Raw genomic sequence first — 17,279 nt, 5'->3', positions numbered from 1 at the left:
TTTTTCGCCGGAAATTGTACCGTCAGTGGGCAGCTTATCGTTTGAAACACCTGACCAATGTATCCCATGTGTGTTTGATTACTTTGCTAATTTTTTTCATTGTTGACGTAAAAAAAAATAAATTCCCAAAAAATTGCTCAGATCTACAAGTCAAGAAATGTACCCTTTATCCTACACCTTCAATTTCACTGAAACTTTGATAAGAATTTTCTGCTTCATAGTAAAAGTTTTCTATGCAACCGATCGTTTTTATAGGAAAAATGCGATAATTGAATGCTTCATTGCATCATGTGTGGCCACCTTTAAGATGTTTATAGCGTATGCTGTATAAGTTATGTTCATCGTTGTCAGTTAAAGGGAATGTGTAGTGAGGTTTAATGTTTTCATTTTTACCCTCTTCAATAGGATTGCTTTATGTTATGACGTATTAACGTGGCCACACACCATACAATTTTTAAAATATCTGTTCAATTTAAGAATTGCAATAAATGTTTCTGACTGTAACATAACCTAAAAATATGACCAATGTATCACACACGTATGTTCAATTTTGTCCCCAATTATGATAAAAATGATTAGAAATTCAGAGAAAATTGCTAGGGTGTGTATATTAATAGATTGACAATCGAGCACACACCATACAATCTTTAGAAAGATTGAAGAAAAATATCTGGCATTCCAGTTCGATAAAAATCGAAAAAAAATGGAAATCCGATCGGATTTTTCAGTCGAATGAAAAAAAAAAAAAGCTGGGCGATCCGATCATTTTTATCGAATGGCCGTAAAATCGGATCATTTTATTGTATCGTGTGTGGCCACCTTAAAGAGAACCTGAGGTGTGTTTCAAGAATGTTATCTGCATACAGAGGCTGGATCTGCCTATACAGCCCAGCCTCTGTTGCTATCCCAAACCCCACTAAGGTCCCCCTGCACTCTGCAATCCCTCATAAATCACAGCCGTGCTGTGAGGCTGTGTTTACATCTGTAGTGTCAGTCTCAGCTGCTCCCCCGCCTCCTGCATAGCTCCGGTCCCTGCCCCTGTCCCTTCCCTCCAATCAGCAGGGTGGGAAGGGATGCAGGCGGGGACTGGAGTTCTGCAGGAGGCGGGGAGAGCAGCAGACTGACACTATAGAGATAAACACAGCCAGCTCTGACAAGCTGTTTGTCAGCAGTGTGGCTGTGATTTATGAGGGATTGCAGAGTGCAGGGGGACCTTAGGGGGGTTTGGGATAGCAACAGAGGCTGGGCTGTATAGGCAGATCCAGCCTCTGTATGCAGATAATATTCTTCAAACCCACCTCGGGTTCTCTTTAAAGAGATTGTTGAAAAAAAATCACCCGCGCAAAACAGCGCTAAACGCTACCCTTTTGCTCTTTTAAAGGGACACTGCAGGGGGTTGGGGGAAAATGAGTTGAAGTTACCCGGGGCTTCTAATGGTCCCCCACAGACATCCTGTGCCCGCGCAGCCACTCCCCAATGCTCTGGCCCCGCCTCCGGTTCACTTCTGGAATTTCAGACTTCAAAGGGAACCTAAACTGAGAAGGATATGGATTTTTCCTTTTAAAATACTAGTTGCCTGACTCTCCTGTTGATCCTGTGGCTCTAATACTTTTAGCCACAGCCCCTCAACAAGCATGCAGATCAGGTGCTCTGACTGGAGTCAAACTGGATTAGCTGCATGCTTGTTTCAGGTGTGATTCAGCCACTACTGCAGCCAGAGAGATCAGCATGACTGCCAGGCAACTAGTCCCTCTCAGTTAAGGTTCCCTTTAAAGTCTGAAAACCACTGCGCCTGCGTTGCCGTGTCCTCGAGCCCGCTGATGTCACCAGGAGCATACTGCGCAGGCCCAGTATGGTCTGTGTCTGCACAGTATGCTCCTGGTGACATCAGCGGGAGCGAGGACATGGCAACATAGGCGCAGTGGTTTTCAGACTTTAAAGTCTGAAATTCCAGAAGTGAACCGGAGCCGGAGCATCGGTGAGTGGCTGCGCGAGCACAGGCTGTCTGCGGTGGACCAGAGTATCAGTGAGTGGCTGCGTGGGCACTGGACATCTGCGGGGGGCGGAGCATTGGGGAGTGGCTGCCCCCTTCCCCGGGTCCTCCTGTGCCCCGTGTGTACCTATGAGAATCGGCAGCGCTGCTCACCTAATGGTTCTAGTGGCGATCACAGACCTCTCCTCCTGTGCCGATGGAGTGCCGAGAAAGGGGCTTATTTGTAATAACGTTTTGATAAGCTTGCTATACCTTCCTGAGGGTAAATACTATGAACCTTTATTTCTGTATTTCCAGGTCCGGAACACACGGCCATGTACCAGCCGCCCTCGGTCACCGAGCCGCAGTACCCTCCCACACAGCCGGCCTTCCTGCCCCCGCCCAGCCTCTCGCCCCCGGCAGCAGGATATGGGGGCTTCAGCAGCGAACCAGTGCCCACTTACCCTCCGGCTGCTGCGGAGCCAGTGCCCTCCCCTCCGCAGCCCACCGAATTCACACCGCAGGAGCAATGGAGCCAGGAGCCGCGTGAGTCCTCAGACCTGCTTCATGTACACTGGTCTTCTGTAACTCCTTCTATGTATTCTGGCTTCTTACTTCCCCGTCCTGCAGGTCGTTTGGTCTAAATGTAGTTTAAAGTGAACCAGAGAAGAAGCACCCTCATGTATTTTACCATATATATCAGTGGGAACATTAGAGAAAACACCTACCCTGCTGTCTGCTTCATCCTTCACTGCTCAGCCTGCTTGTTATCAGCCCTGATAAAATCCCCGACTGAGCATTCAGTCTGGCTTTGCTCAGGAATCATTATAGCGGAGTCATAGCAGAGCCAGCAGGGGGCAGGCTTGGGCTTGAAAAGACATCAGAGAAGACAGACTCCGCTATAATGATTCCTGAGCAGAGCCAGACTGAATGCTCAGTGGGGGATTTTATCAGGGCTGATAACAAGCAGGCTGAGCAGTGAAGGATGAAACAGAGAGCAGGGTAAGTGTTTTCTCTAATGTTCCCACTGATATATATGGTGAAATACACGAGGGTGCTTCGTCTCTGGTTCCCTTTTAAAGCACACCTGAAGGAATAGCGATATGGAGGCTGCCATATTTATTTCCTCTTAAACAATACCAGTTGCTTGTCAGTCCTGCTGATCTCTTTGGCTGCAGTAGTGTCTGAAACACACACATGAAACAAGCATACAGCTAATCCAGTCACACTTCAGTCAGAGCACCGGATCTGCTGCATGCTTGTTCAGGGGCTGTGGCTAAACGTATTAGAGGCAGAGGATCAGCAGCACAGCCAGGCAATGTGCATTGTTTAAAAGGAAATAAAAATGGCAGCCTCCATATCACTCTCACTTCAGGTGTCCTTTTAGTGTAGTAGAACTATTAGGGCCACCCTAGTCAGTGGGGATGCGAGATGTAAATACATTTGAGATAGTTAAAAATTATGCTAATTATTATATTACAGTATCATGCTAATCATGAAAATCTATTGTAAAATGGATTAATTAAATCTTGCAGTGAAAGCGATTGTGATTGGTCAAGCTGCACAAATTTGCAATATTTGCATAATTCTGCATCATCTTAGACTTATTTGCATATTTCAGTAAAGTAGAAATTTGGCGCTGAGCCAAAACTTTGTACTAATCGCCTATTAGACGTCCGCGGCACGGGAATGCAGGGGCACAAAAACAGCTATAGACGTCCGCTGTAGGGGGTAGTCACAACATATATAGATGTCCACAGCAGTCCAAGGGTTAGGCCCTTGTTTTAAAGCTTGTAAAATATATAATTTACATTGCTTAACCAGTTCAGCCTTCAGTCGTTTTCACTTTATACATCCGAGCAATGTTCACCTCCCATTCATTAGCCTATAACTTTATCACTACTTATCACAATGAACTGATCTATATCTTGTTTTTTCCGCCACCAATTAGGCTTTCTTTGGGGGGTACATTTTGCTAAGAGCTACCTTACTGTAAATGCATTTTAACAGTAAGAATAAGAAAAAAAATGAAAAAATCCATTATTTGTCAGTTTTCGGCCATTATAGTTTTAAAATAAAACATGCCTCCATAATTAAAACCCACGTATTGTATTTGCCCATTTGTCATGGTTATTTCACCGTTTAAATTATGTCCCTATCACAATGTATCGCGACAATATTTTATTTGGAAATAAAAGAGCATTTTTTCCGTTTTGCATCCATCACTATTTACAAGCTTATAAAAAAAAAATAGAGAGAAATATTTCATCTTTACATAGATATTTAAAAAGTTTAGACCCTTAGGTAAATATTTGTTTTTGTTTTTTTTCTTTATAGTAATGTTTTTTTTTTTTTTATTAAACATTTTATGTGGGCATTTTTGGGAGGGTGGGATATAAATAGTGTTTTAGTTGGGGATAATATTTGTGTATTGTAATGTTTTTTTACTTTTACGTGTAGTTTTACTTTTTGGCCACAAGATGGCAATCTTGAGTTTGTTTACATGACGTCACTCTAAGCGTACAATGTACGCTTAGAGGGACATAGCTTCAGAAAAAGCGTAGCTTCCGAGAGAAGCTGTCGCTTTTTCAGCGTGGGAGAGGAATCAGTGATCGGGCACCATAGCCCGATTCACTGATTGCCTGGCTAACGAACCGCGGGCCAGAAGCACGCGTGCGATCGGCCACGGGAGCGCGCGGACGCGCACGTGGCCTCCTGGTTGTAGGTACTACGTCCTGGAGGCATAAATGGTTAAAGGACAGGTGCGAGGAGGCAAAAACAAAAAAAGCTCTACTTACCCAGGGCTTCCTCCAGCCCCTGGCAGCCGATATGTCCTTCGCCGCAGTTCCGCCCCGGGGTCCCCTCGTTTGCAGATGCCGACCGGCGTCTGCTTTGCAAGTGCGCACCCGCATCACTTGTGGTCACGCTCACATGGTCTGGAGTGTTCTGCGCAGGCACAGAACTGCTGCACAGAACACTCCAGAGCACATGAGCATGATCGCGAGCCATGCAGGCGCAGAAGATGCTGACCTGGCGAGGAGGAAACCCCGCGGGACACCTGCTGGAAGTAGAGCTCTGGCAAGGGACATATTGGCTGCCTGGGGCTGGAGGAGTCTCATGTAAGTAGATTTTTTTTTTTTATTATTTTGCTCGGAACTTCCGTACTGTATAAATTCCTCCCACTATCCCAGGGGTCAGGAGCCTTTTTGGCTGAGAGAGTCCAATATGCCACATATTTTAAAATATATTTCCTTGAGAGCCATACAATATGTTTCAAACTGGGACAGTGCGCATGCTCAGCAGAGGGCTCATGTCCCTGCTGCCATGGTGATGTGTATACAGTTGATGGTGGCATGTGAGCCCCTTGACGCCCAGTACGCCCCGGGCACCTGCCTAGGTTTGCCTGGTAAATTATTCCGCTCTGGGTGCACAGGGGCGTTTCACACTGGGATGTCTGTCTTGGGTCACACGTCTTCTGTGCGTCTCACCGTGTCTCGTTCATTCCGCAGCAACGCTGAGACCCCCGCAGAGTTCCCCAACCAGGACCGCCTTTCACGACTCCGGATTCGACTTCTACGGAGAGATGGCTAAAATGGTGAGTCACTTCCTGTGTCCGCCATTGTTACAGATGACTGATTTCTCTTGCCTCACTGACCCTGGGAGAGAAGTCATCCAGAAGCACAAGGTGGATTGTGAAGTGTGATTGGCTGCTCGTGATCATACTTCACAGCAAACCTGAAGAGGAAAAAGAAAACTTCCAGTATAATGCATTGTATGTGTAGTACGGATAACAAATAGAACATCAGTAGCAAAGATAAGAGCATCATATTTTTATTTTCAGTTATAGGCTTTTTTTTTGTTTGTTGTTTTTTTTGCATCATTCTGTCAGTTGCAGTTTTAAAACCACACTCTTGGTTTTAACCTCCTTAGAGGTAATCCCGAGTCAGGCTCGGGACAGAAAGCCCCAGAACAGGGTGGTATACCTGTGCCTGAGTGTATTTCATGCAGTAGCTGCTGCAGACCTCTCTGTAGTATGTTTTTCTTCTTGTTTTAGGGTCTAAAAGCTTGGGAAAAAATGTTATAGCTTTTAGACCTTAAATCTGGAAATAATCATAATGCCAGGGAGGTTAAAGAGAACTTGAGGTGGGGCCTTGTAAAGAAAATATAAATACTGAGGCTTCCTCTAGCCCCTTCCAGTCTGATCGCTGCCTTGCTGTCCTCCGCCTCCTCGTTCTTCAGCAATTGGCCCTGGAAAGTCCTCCGGTCCGGGGACAGCGGCACGGCCGCACACGTGTTCCAGTTGCCTGATGCATTCTGCGCCCGTGCAGTACGGTCCCAGTGACGAGAGCCTGCATGGTCGGACTGTGCCTGTGCTGACTGGCCCCAACTGGACAACTTACCAGGGCCATTTATGCACAAACCAGGCAGCGACTGAGAACAACGAAGGAGCAATCAGGCCGGAGGGGGCTGGAGGTATGTATATTTTCTTTTTAAGGCCCTATCTTTGCTATAAAACAAAGCAGAAATAATGACCCTTTGAACTTTTCTGCAGTAAAACCTTATCTCTAGCTTTCTCTCTCTGTTTCTTGGCTGTTGCTTCAGAAAACAGCCAAACAGCTGTATAGCTCAGAGACGCTCTTTTGCATAGATAACTGAAGTTTAAAATGGACCCGAACTCTTGCACAGGACAAAAGGAAAACCTATAAAAATGCCTCCTGTGTGTATTTAGAGAATTTAGCCTGTCTTATTAACCCTCATCTGTGACTAATAACAAGTTGTAATTTGATCTCCCAGCTGTGTCAGCTCAGGAATCCCCTCTGATACTGCAGAGCAGCTAATTTGTAAGCACAGGATGTCTATGTCTATGTCTGCTTCCACAAAAGCAGGAAGTAGACACTACAGATTTATGGCAGGTTTTCTATCGGCTGTAACAAAGGTTATTATGCTGTTGAGTATCTTTTAGAGCAGAGAGGAAGTTCTTAGTTCAGGTCCGCTTTAAGCGTTGCACAGCAGAGCTGGGAGGGGAGGCGGGGCAGAGGCAAGTGAGTCTTCTGCAGCTGAACACACAGAAGCCACGCCTTGTATCTCAGAAGAGCATTGCTGTGGGGGTTGCCTGCGACCTTCTGATAAAATGTCTCCTTTTGTTTGTACAGGCGCCGGGGCAGAGATCCAGGACCGTCTCCCAGTCCTCCTCTCACATGGTGAGTTGGGTTTATCTGCTGCGCTTTACTGCTACAGCTTCCAGAGAATAGAAACTCGCAAGCAATGCTTTATATAAATCACAGTTTTATTAGATCAAGATTGTATATAACAAACTTTTCATAAGGATCTATTAATTACAATACATAAAATCCCAAGGATGCCGAGAACAAGAGATTCCTCAAGCTATCTTCTCCCAATATAGTAACCTGGTCTCTACACCATTCCATAATTCAACATATGGGCGGAATTCCTACATTTCACAAAGATCCCATTTTCCTTATAACCTCAACTCCAAGTCGAGGAAAAGGCAAGAAGCTACAAGGAAGAAGAGAAAGGGGAAGGGGAGGGGGGGGGGGGGGGAGAATAAGACAAAGAGAAAAGAAAGAAAAATTAACACTTTTCCCACAAATATATACCCATACACAGTCGATTTCCGGCTAAAAGATTTGGATTTAGGATGTTTTGTGTTACCACCAGAGCTGTGGAGTCGAGGAGTCTGAGTCGGGGCAATTTTGGGCACCCGGAGTCGGAGTCGTTGTCGTTGATTTCATAAACTGAGGAGTCTGAGTCGGATGATTTTTGTACAAAATCCACAGCCCTGTTAAGTATTAGGCTAAGGAGTCGGAGTCTGAGCCATTTTGGGTACCCGGAGTCGGAGTTGGAGTCGGTGGTTTCATAAACTAAAGAGTCGGAGTCAGAAGATTTTTGTACCGACCCCACAGCCCTGGTTACAACTCCAAGGCCTTCACTATATACGCACGTATATGCCAAAGTACCTACTTACATGTGTATCCCCAGACATACATCAGGGTCTCTCTCTCTATAATCTGCCAAGATGACCAATGTCCGGAAAACGTGTCTCCCCTATTTTGTGCCGATAGTACCAATTCCTACATTCTCATAGTATTATTTACTGCATCTGCCAAATCCGCCTCCACCAGATTTACATCTTCCTTCCAATGTTTAGCGATCAAGTACCTAACCCATAATATGGCCAAGAGTTGACTTCTTTACATATTTGACTCTTCCTGGGAACGTAGACAGTAAGGTTATTTCCGCAGAATGCGCGATCTGACACTGATTAATTTCCTCATACCACCTAAAAGCCATTTCCCATAGTCTTTGCACTCTATCACAATGCCACCACATATACAATAATACAATACAATAACATTATTATAGCGCTTTTCTCCCATAGGACTCAAAGCGCTTAGGCTCTCTCAGATTCAGTAGTTGGTAGTAGGATGAAGTATTCACACAACAAAAGTTATATTTCTGCAAATGCCAAACTGAACAGGTGGGTTTTCAGTCTGGATTTAAACACGTCCAGGGATGGGGCTGTCCTGATCTGTTAAGGTAAGGAGTTCCATAACGTAGGGGCAGCATGACAGAAGGCATGTAATCACCCCCGATCCCCACCCCCCCCACACACACACACCCTTGACCGCATCTCCAACATGCATCTGTCGATTCCTCCTGCCATCTACAGATTTAAGCCGGGGTGCGAAACCAACGGGTTAATAACCTGTAGTTCCCCTCCTGGGCTGAACTCGAGATAGAGGACTCGTGAGTCAGGGTCAATGACTTTTTCTAGTCATATATTAAAAAAGATTTTCCTAAGTCAGCTTCCCATTGGGAGCATATATTATGGGAGCATATATTTACAAAGGAGCTGGGAGTGATATCGACACGATTTGGATAGCTTTTTGAAAGGGCATGTTCGGGTCTGGATTCCCCCACGTATAGCTCCTCATACCTCGAGCAATCCCTTGACGTCCCACAGGCCAACCCAAGGCAGTTAACGTAGCTATGCAGTTGATAGTATTGAAACCAGCTCGGTAACCAGGGGCCCCTATCGCCAATCTCCTTAATGTCAGCAATAGGAAGTAACGTTCCATTCACCAGAACCCTTCTCAGTGGGGGCCAATCTCCCCTATAGAAGCCCAGAAAGGTCTCGGCTCCAACTGCAGGAGGGAAAGCAAGGTTATCCAAAATTGGGGTGAGAGGCCCCGGTATAGATGAGACAGAACGATTATTGAGCACTAGGTTATCCCATACAACATTCCTAACCCATAAGGGCAAATTAACGATTTCCTAAGCCTCTTAGGGGTACAAGCAGTGCTGTATAAAGCTTCCCTGTCACTTCCCCTTGGGCTATGAACAAAAGCCAGTCTGAGATCAGCTAGTTTCTCAGCTCCTCGAGTCGTTACTCTGATGCTGTAAATGCTGCTGGATTTCTGGAGTCGCTCACGAAGAAGCGTAGGATCAGGTGCCAGATTGTAAAGCTCTGACTTGTTGGCCACAATCACACATCACAAGCATTTCCTGTATCAGCTGAAACAGGAAGTTGTCACCGCAAATAAGATTCTTACTCATCGATCACCTGATTAGAAATGCTTCTCCCTGCTGCTTCATTTGGTTGGTCAATTCCCAAGCTGCATAATGCGGATCCGAGATAAAAAACTAACTATAACAAGTAACTTGTCTATATATCTTATCTAAAGTTTAGATAGTTTACAAAGCAAATCTAGCTGCAAACTGCTTCAATAGAATATGATTATTTTTTCCTGTGATACAATGACAGCAGCCATGTTCTGTTTGTCACATGGCCTCAATTCACTAAGCTTATTTCCTGTCTTTAATAACGTTTCTATAGTTATCACCATGGTGATGAGGCAACAGATAACATTTTACCTCAGGCATACCTAAAGTTAACTCTTCTGTACTTAAGTCAACTCTTCAATCCTTAACCACTTTACCCCCGCCCGTACGAATTTCTCCGTCCCTTTTTCCATCCTTTAACCCCCAGGGACGGAGAAATCCGTACTTTCCGCGCTCCCGCCGCTGCCCGCGCTCCTGCTCGCTCTAGCGTGCACTCCCGCTCGTAAACACGCCGCTCGCCCGGAGATCAATGAACGGGAAAATCCATTCCCGTTCGTTGATCTAAGCCCCGCAATGATCCGCTGCTCTCCGATGAGCAGCGCGATCATTATGAAAAAAAAACCCCACTTACCCAGCCTCCAAGTACTTCCTCCAAGAGTCTGGAAGGACGCTTGGAGGTCGCATTAAACAAAAAGTTACTGTGGGCATCTTGTGGCCAAATAGTAAAACTACACCCTAAACATTTTTCACATACAAATAAATTACTTTTACACAAAAAATGAACTCATTACCTCCCACACTCCCAATTTTTTTTTTTTTTTTTTTTTTTGTAATTAAAAAAAAATTAAAAAAATTACAATAAAAAAAATACATAAATAGTTACCTTAGGGACTGAACTTTTTAAATATTTATGTCAGGAGGATATAACACTGTTACTTTATAAACTATGGGCTTGTAATTAGGGATGGATGCAAAACTGAAAAAAATGCACCTTTACTTCCAAATAAAATATTGGCGCCAAACATTGTGATAGGGACATAATTTAAACGGTTTTATAACCGGGACAAAAGGGCAAATACATTTCATGGGTTTTAATTACAGTAGCATGCATTATTTAAAAAATATAATGGCCGAAAACTGAAAAATAATGAATTTTTCCCCACATTTTTCCTATTTTCCCATTAAAACACATTTAGAATAAAATAATTCTTGGCATAATGTCCCACCTAAAGAAAGCCTAATTGGTGGTGGAAAAAACAAGATATAGTTTGTTTAATTGTGATAAATAATGATAAAGTTATAGACGAATGAATGGAAGGAGCGCTGAAAGGTGAAAATTGCTCTGGTGGTCAGGGGGTAAAACCCCTCAGTGGTGAAGTGGTTAAAGAAAACCTGAACTGAAAATTAAGTCAAAATAAACATATACAAGTCATACTTACCTCCCATGTAGCCTACTCCTTAATCTCTTTCTCCTCTCCTCTCAGGTTCCCTTTAAAATAACTCCAGAATTCTAGACAGGCTGTTAATTAACTGCATGTGCAAATAACTACAGAGGAGGTAATTTAACTACAGAGGAGGTAACTTAAGGAATAAAGAGAGAAGATAACTCTCTCACTGCGTGGTGGCAAATTTTCTCTTGCCTTATTCTCTCCACCATGATCTTAGTGAATTGAGGCCAATTGTCACAGGCTGAAGGCTGGAGATGCTATCAGCTTGCCTGTGTGTGAATTCAGTGCCATCTCCTCCTCCCTTCTGCCTCTGAAATCTCTGGCTAGTAACCTCCTCCTGCCCAGACTGAGCTCCCATAAGCACTTGCTACAGTGCCAAGGCACTCTAAAAAGCTTTGGGCGAGGCTTGTTTAGTTTATAGGGAATTAGAGTATTACACCAAAACAAAAAAAGTATTTGGCTAGAGGAATGCCCTATAAACTATATGGAAGGAACACAATTATGCAATGAGTAAAAGTTTATCTCTGATCCACTTTCTGCATAAATCAACTCCGAATCATTAGCCAGTATCTATTAGCAGTAATGGATAGTTGGTCATTACCTTTCACCAAACTTTCTAGGTCAAATCGTACGGCATTAGGTCCAGTTTCATCAGACATTGCTTTTCATTGTCTCTGCCCACCTACAATCTGCAGAAGAATCTTGCTTTTGCAGTGGTTACTTTAAAGTGAATCTGTAGTGAAAACAAAAATAAAAAAACCATACTCGCCTAAGGGGAGGAAAGGCTCTTGTTCCTATAGAGCCTTTCCAGTCTCCTTCCGGTGTCCGCGTTCCAGCGCTGGATACCCCGTTAACAGTCTACGGCCATTCAGTCGTAGACGGCTCTCTTCTGGTTTGGGCTGGCTTTGGGAGTCTTTTTTTTTTTTCTTCCGAAGACAGGCCACTACGTACTGCACACGGACGAGCGCCCTCTCTCACGTGTGCACAGTACAGAGCGGCCTTTCTTTGGGAGCCAGAGTGCTTCCAAAGTCTCCTGCGGCAGGAGATTTGTATGGTGAGGCCCAGTGGTGTAGCTAAGTAGCTATGGGCTCCAATGCAAGTTTTACATTCAGGCACCCCAAGCACTCTATACAAATCAATTGATGCGGCGCACCAAAACCTACCAATGGCTACTACAGTATCAGAGGTGCCAGAAGGGAATGGGGAGCAGTTTGGTAATGATTACTACTATTCAAAGTATCTATAGAAGTGATTATTATGAGCACAGGACCAATAGAGAGCTAATACTGTTGTTGAGGGAGGGCCCTTCGGGGCCCCTCTGTTCCAAGGGCCCCAATGCGGTCGCAACCTCTGCAACCCCTATTGCTATGCCCCTGGTGAGGCCTGCAGAGGAACAAGGAGACTGGGAAGGCACTATAGGACTCAGAGCCTTCCCTCTACTTAGGTGACTATCTTTTTTTTGTTTCTTTTTTTTCCCCCTCTTAACTACAGGTTCACTTTAAAGGTGGCCATACGTAAGTTGATCTGCCACCAGATTGACCATTAGATGGCTCCCTCTCTGGTCGAATCTGATCAGAGAAAGATGTATTGCTTGACCACACACTGCACATCAATTAGCAATCGTTCTGCTCCTGCCCACCAAGTGTATGTGTGTCGCCTTCCTCGTGCCAGTGCTGAAGGCTCAGCTGTCATACCAGCGCAAATCCTGGTCTCCTCCAGTGTTGCCTATAGTGACATTGCTACATGCGCCGGTGACACATGGTACAGACGCTCGCGTTGACACCTGAGCCTGACAGCTGAGCCTGCTGTACTCGAGGGGGACGATACACATTCACTTGGAGGGGGGACACCAGCTGAGGATTAATCGGAAAATGATTGAAAGATCGATATGGTGGCCATGTCAAAGTATCTGTTCACCTCCAATCTCATAAAATTATCGGATCAAAAGGTTGATAGGCTCACAAAATCAAGTGATGTCTGGGCACCCTAAGAAGGACTTGGTATGTGGAGATCACACATTTTTGTGACACATATTGCTGTATTATAGATCTGTAATAATGTCTATTATTATAACGCTTGTATAACTTATTTTCTGGGATCAGAGACGGCCGCGGACCACCTCCGAATCCTCCACTCACTCCATCCCTTCCACCAGGAGGAGCTCCATAGGGATCCAGCCATCACCCCCTCCCCAGCCCCCCATCCCGGAATCCGAGAGGCCGGAACCAAAGAAGGAGCCAAAACACAAACCTGCAGGACAAGGGGTGAGTCCTCCGGGGGTCCCTGCTGGGCTGGTTACTCTACAGGAAAGCAGCTGAGGCAGCTCACACGTAATAAGTCCTGTCACGAGGCAGAGAGAATGTTTTTTTTTTGGGAGGGGAGGGGGATAATTGTTATTCAGACTAATAAATAATTAAAAAATTAAAGTATAAACTTGGTACTTGATGGCTTTCTCATTTTGACAGAACTGATGCAATATAACATGTATTATTGATTTTGTCCCCATTTGTTTACCCCCCAACCTTCCTCCGCATCAGCCTCTTCCCCCCCCCCCCCCCCCCCCCACCCATCATCATATCCTCTGCATCTGTCTGTCCTATCAGCCTGTCCCCCACGCAGTGTCTGTCCTATCACCCTTAACCCCCACGCAGTGTCTGTCCTATCAGCCTGTCCCCCACGCAGTGTCTGTCCTATCAGCCTGTCCCCCACGCAGTGTCTGTCCTATCACCCTTAACCCCCACGCATGGCTGTCCTATCAGCCTGTCCCCCACGCAGTGTCTGTCCTATCAGCCTGTCCCCCACGCAGTGTCTGTCCTATCAGCCTGTCCCCCACGCAGTGTCTGTCCTATCAGCCTGTCCCCCACGCAGTGTCTGCCCTATCAGCCTGTCCCCCATGCAGTGTCTGCCCTATCACCCTTATCCCCCACGCAGTGTCTGTCCTATCAGCCTGTCCCCCACGCAGTGTCTGTCCTATCAGCCTGTCCCACACGCAGTGTCTGTCCTATCAGCCTGTCCCCCCACGCAGTGTCTGTCCTATCAGCCTGTCCCCCACGCAGTGTTTGTCCTATCACCCTTATCCCCCACGCAGTGTCTGTCCTATCACCCTTATCCCCCACGCAGTGTCTGTCCTATCACCCTTATCCCCCACGCAGTGTCTGTCCTATCACCCTTATCCCCCACGCAGTGTCTGTCCTATCAGCCTGTCCCCCACGCAGTGTCTGTCCTATCAGCCTGTCCCCCCACGCAGTGTCTGTCCTATCAGCCTGTCCCCCCACGCAGTGTCTGTCCTATCACCCTTATCCCCCACGCAGTGTCTGTCCTATCACCCTTATCCCCCACGCAGTGTCTGTCCTATCAGCCTGTCCCCCCACGCAGTGTCTGTCCTATCAGCCTGTCCCCCACGCAGTGTCTGTCCTATGAGCCTGTCCTCCACGCAGTTTCTGTCCTATCAGCCTGCTCCCCACACAGTGTCAGTCCCATCAGCCTGTCCCCCACACAGTGTCTGCCCTATCACCCTAATCCCCCACGCAGTGTCTGTCCTATCTGCCTGTCCCCCACGCAGTGTCTGTCCTATCAACCTGTCTCCCACACAGTGTCTGTCCTATCACCCTCATCCCCCACGCAGTGCCTGTCCTATCAGCCTGTCCCCCACGCAGTGTCTGTCCTATCAGCCTGTCCCCCCACGCAGTGTCTGTCCTATCAGCCTGTCCCCCCACGCAGTGTCTGTCCTATCAGCCTGTCCCCCACGCAGTGTCTGTCCTATCAGCCTGTCCCCCACGCAGTGTCTGTCCTATCACCCTTATCCCCCACACAGTGTCTGTCCTATCAGCCTGTCCCCCCACGCAGTGTCTGTCCTATCAGCCTGTCCTCCACGCAGTGTCTGTCCTATCACCCTTATCCCCCACGCAGTGTCTGTCCTATCAGCCTGTCCCCCACGCAGTGTCTGTCCTATCAGCCTGTCCTCCACGCAGTGTCTGTCCTATCAGCCTGTCCTCCACGCAGTGTCTGTCCTATCAGCCTGCCCCCCACACTGTCAGTCCCATCAGCCTGTCCCCCACACAGTGTCTGCCCTATCAGCCTGTCCCCCATGCAGTGTCTGCCCTATCAGCCTGTCCCCCATGCAGTGTCTGCCCTATCACCCTTATCCCCCACGCAGTGTCTGTCCTATCTGCCTGTCTCCCACACAGTGTCTGTCCTATCACCCTCATCCCCCACGCAGTGCCTGTCCCATCAGCCTGTCCCCCCACGCAGTGTCTGTCCCATCAGCCTGTCCCCCCACGCAGTGTCTGTCCCATCAGCCTGTCCCCCCACGCAGTGTCTGTCCCATCAGCCTGTCCCCCCACGCAGTGTCTGCCCCATCAGCCTGTCCCCCCACGCAGTGTCTGTCCTATCACCCTTATCTCCCACGCAGTGTCTGTCCTATCACCCTTATCCCCCACGCAGTGTCTGTCCTATCAGCCTGTCCCCCCACGCAGTGTCTGTCCTATCAGCCTGTCCTCCACGCAGTGTCTGTCCTATCACCCTTATCCCCCACGCAGTGTCTGTCCTATCAGCCTGTCCCCCCACGCAGTGTCTGTCCTATCAGCCTGTCCTCCACGCAGTGTCTGTCCTATCACCCTTATCTCCCACGCAGTGTCTGTCCTATCACCCTTATCCCCCACGCAGTGTCTGTCCTATCAGCCTGTCCCCCACACAGTGTCTGCCCTATCAGCCTGTCCCCCACGCAGTGTCTGCCCTATCAGCCTGTCCCCCATGCAGTGTCTGCCCTATCACCCTAATCCCCCACGCAGTGTCTGCCCTATCACCCTAATCCCCCACGCAGTGTCTGTCCTATCTGCCTGTCCCCCCACGCAGTGTCTGCCCCATCAGCCTGTCCCCCCACGCAGTGTCTGTCCTATCACCCTTATCTCCCACGCAGTGTCTGTCCTATCACCCTTATCCCCCACGCAGTGTCTGTCCTATCAGCCTGTCCCCCCACGCAGTGTCTGTCCTATCAGCCTGTCCTCCACGCAGTGTCTGTCCTATCACCCTTATCCCCCACGCAGTGTCTGTCCTATCAGCCTGTCCCCCCACGCAGTGTCTGTCCTATCAGCCTGTCCTCCACGCAGTGTCTGTCCTATCACCCTTATCCCCCACGCAGTGTCTGTCCTATCAGCCTGTCCCCCACACAGTGTCTGCCCTATCAGCCTGTCCCCCATGCAGTGTCTGCCCTATCAGCCTGTCCCCCATGCAGTGTCTGCCCTATCACCCTAATCCCCCACGCAGTGTCTGTCCTATCAGCCTGTCCCCCACGCAGTGGCTGCCCTATCAGCCTGTCCCCCACGCAGTGTCTGTCCTATCAACCTGTCTCCCACACAGTGTCTGTCCTATCACCCTCATCCCCCACGCAGTGCCTGTCCTATCAGCCTGTCCCCCACGCAGTGTCTGTCCTATCAGCCTGTCCCCCACGCAGTGTCTGTCCTATCAGCCTGTCCCCCCACGCAGTGTCTGTCCTATCAGCCTGTCCCCCCACGCAGTGTCTGTCCTATCAGCCTGTCCCCCACGCAGTGTCTGTCCTATCACCCTTATCCCCCACACAGTGTCTGTCCTATCAGCCTGTCCCCCCACGCAGTGTCTGTCCCATCAGCCTGTCCCCCCACGCAGTGTCTGCCCCATCAGCCTGTCCCCCCACGCAGTGTCTGTCCTATCACCCTTATCTCCCACGCAGTGTCTGTCCTATCACCCTTATCTCCCACGCAGTGTCTGTCCTATCACCCTTATCCCCCACGCAGTGTCTGTCCTATCAGCCTGTCCCCCCACGCAGTGTCTGTCCTATCAGCCTGTCCCCCCACGCAGTGTCTGTCCTATCAGCCTGTCCTCCACGCAGTGTCTGTCCTATCACCATTATCCCCCACGCAGTGTCTGTCCTATCAGCCTGTCCCCCCACGCAGTGTCTGTCCTATCAGCCTGTCCCCCCACGCAGTGTCTGTCCTATCAGCCTGTCCCCCCACGCAGTGTCTGTCCTATCAGCCTGTCCCCCCACGCAGTGTCTGTCCTATCAGCCTGTCCCCCCACGCAGTGTCTGTCCTATCAGCCTGTCCCCCCATGCAGTGTCTGTCCTATCAGCCTGTCCTCCACGCAGTGTCTGTCCTATCACCCTTATCTCCCACGCAGTGTCTGTCCTATCACCCTTATCCCCCACGCAGTGTCTGTCCTATCAGCCTGTCCCCCACGCAGTGTCTGTCCTATCAGCCTGTCCTCCACGCAGTGTCTGTCCTATCACCCTTATCCCCCAC

General features: G+C 48.1%; 1 protein-coding gene across 3 annotated transcripts in view; it reads left to right on the top strand.

Moving 5' to 3' along the window:
- SEC16A (SEC16 homolog A, endoplasmic reticulum export factor) overlaps nucleotides 1–17,279 on the top strand; it is a 149,766-nt gene that overhangs the window by 86,641 nt on the left and 45,846 nt on the right. For all 3 annotated transcript variants that reach the window (XM_068249127.1, XM_068249125.1, XM_068249124.1), the window contains exons 20-23: nucleotides 2,291–2,518; nucleotides 5,482–5,567; nucleotides 7,126–7,173; nucleotides 13,107–13,268. In XM_068249127.1, coding sequence (XP_068105228.1) covers nucleotides 2,291–2,518; nucleotides 5,482–5,567; nucleotides 7,126–7,173; nucleotides 13,107–13,268 — 524 coding nt within the window. The remainder of the gene's footprint in view (nucleotides 1–2,290; nucleotides 2,519–5,481; nucleotides 5,568–7,125; nucleotides 7,174–13,106; nucleotides 13,269–17,279) is intronic.

The sequence above is a fragment of the Hyperolius riggenbachi genome, chromosome 8 (assembly GCF_040937935.1).
Source record: "Hyperolius riggenbachi isolate aHypRig1 chromosome 8, aHypRig1.pri, whole genome shotgun sequence".
Lineage (NCBI taxonomy): Eukaryota > Metazoa > Chordata > Amphibia > Anura > Hyperoliidae > Hyperolius > Hyperolius riggenbachi.
Note: the sequence above shows the minus strand (reverse complement) of the source record. Positions and strands in the feature narration are given on the sequence as shown.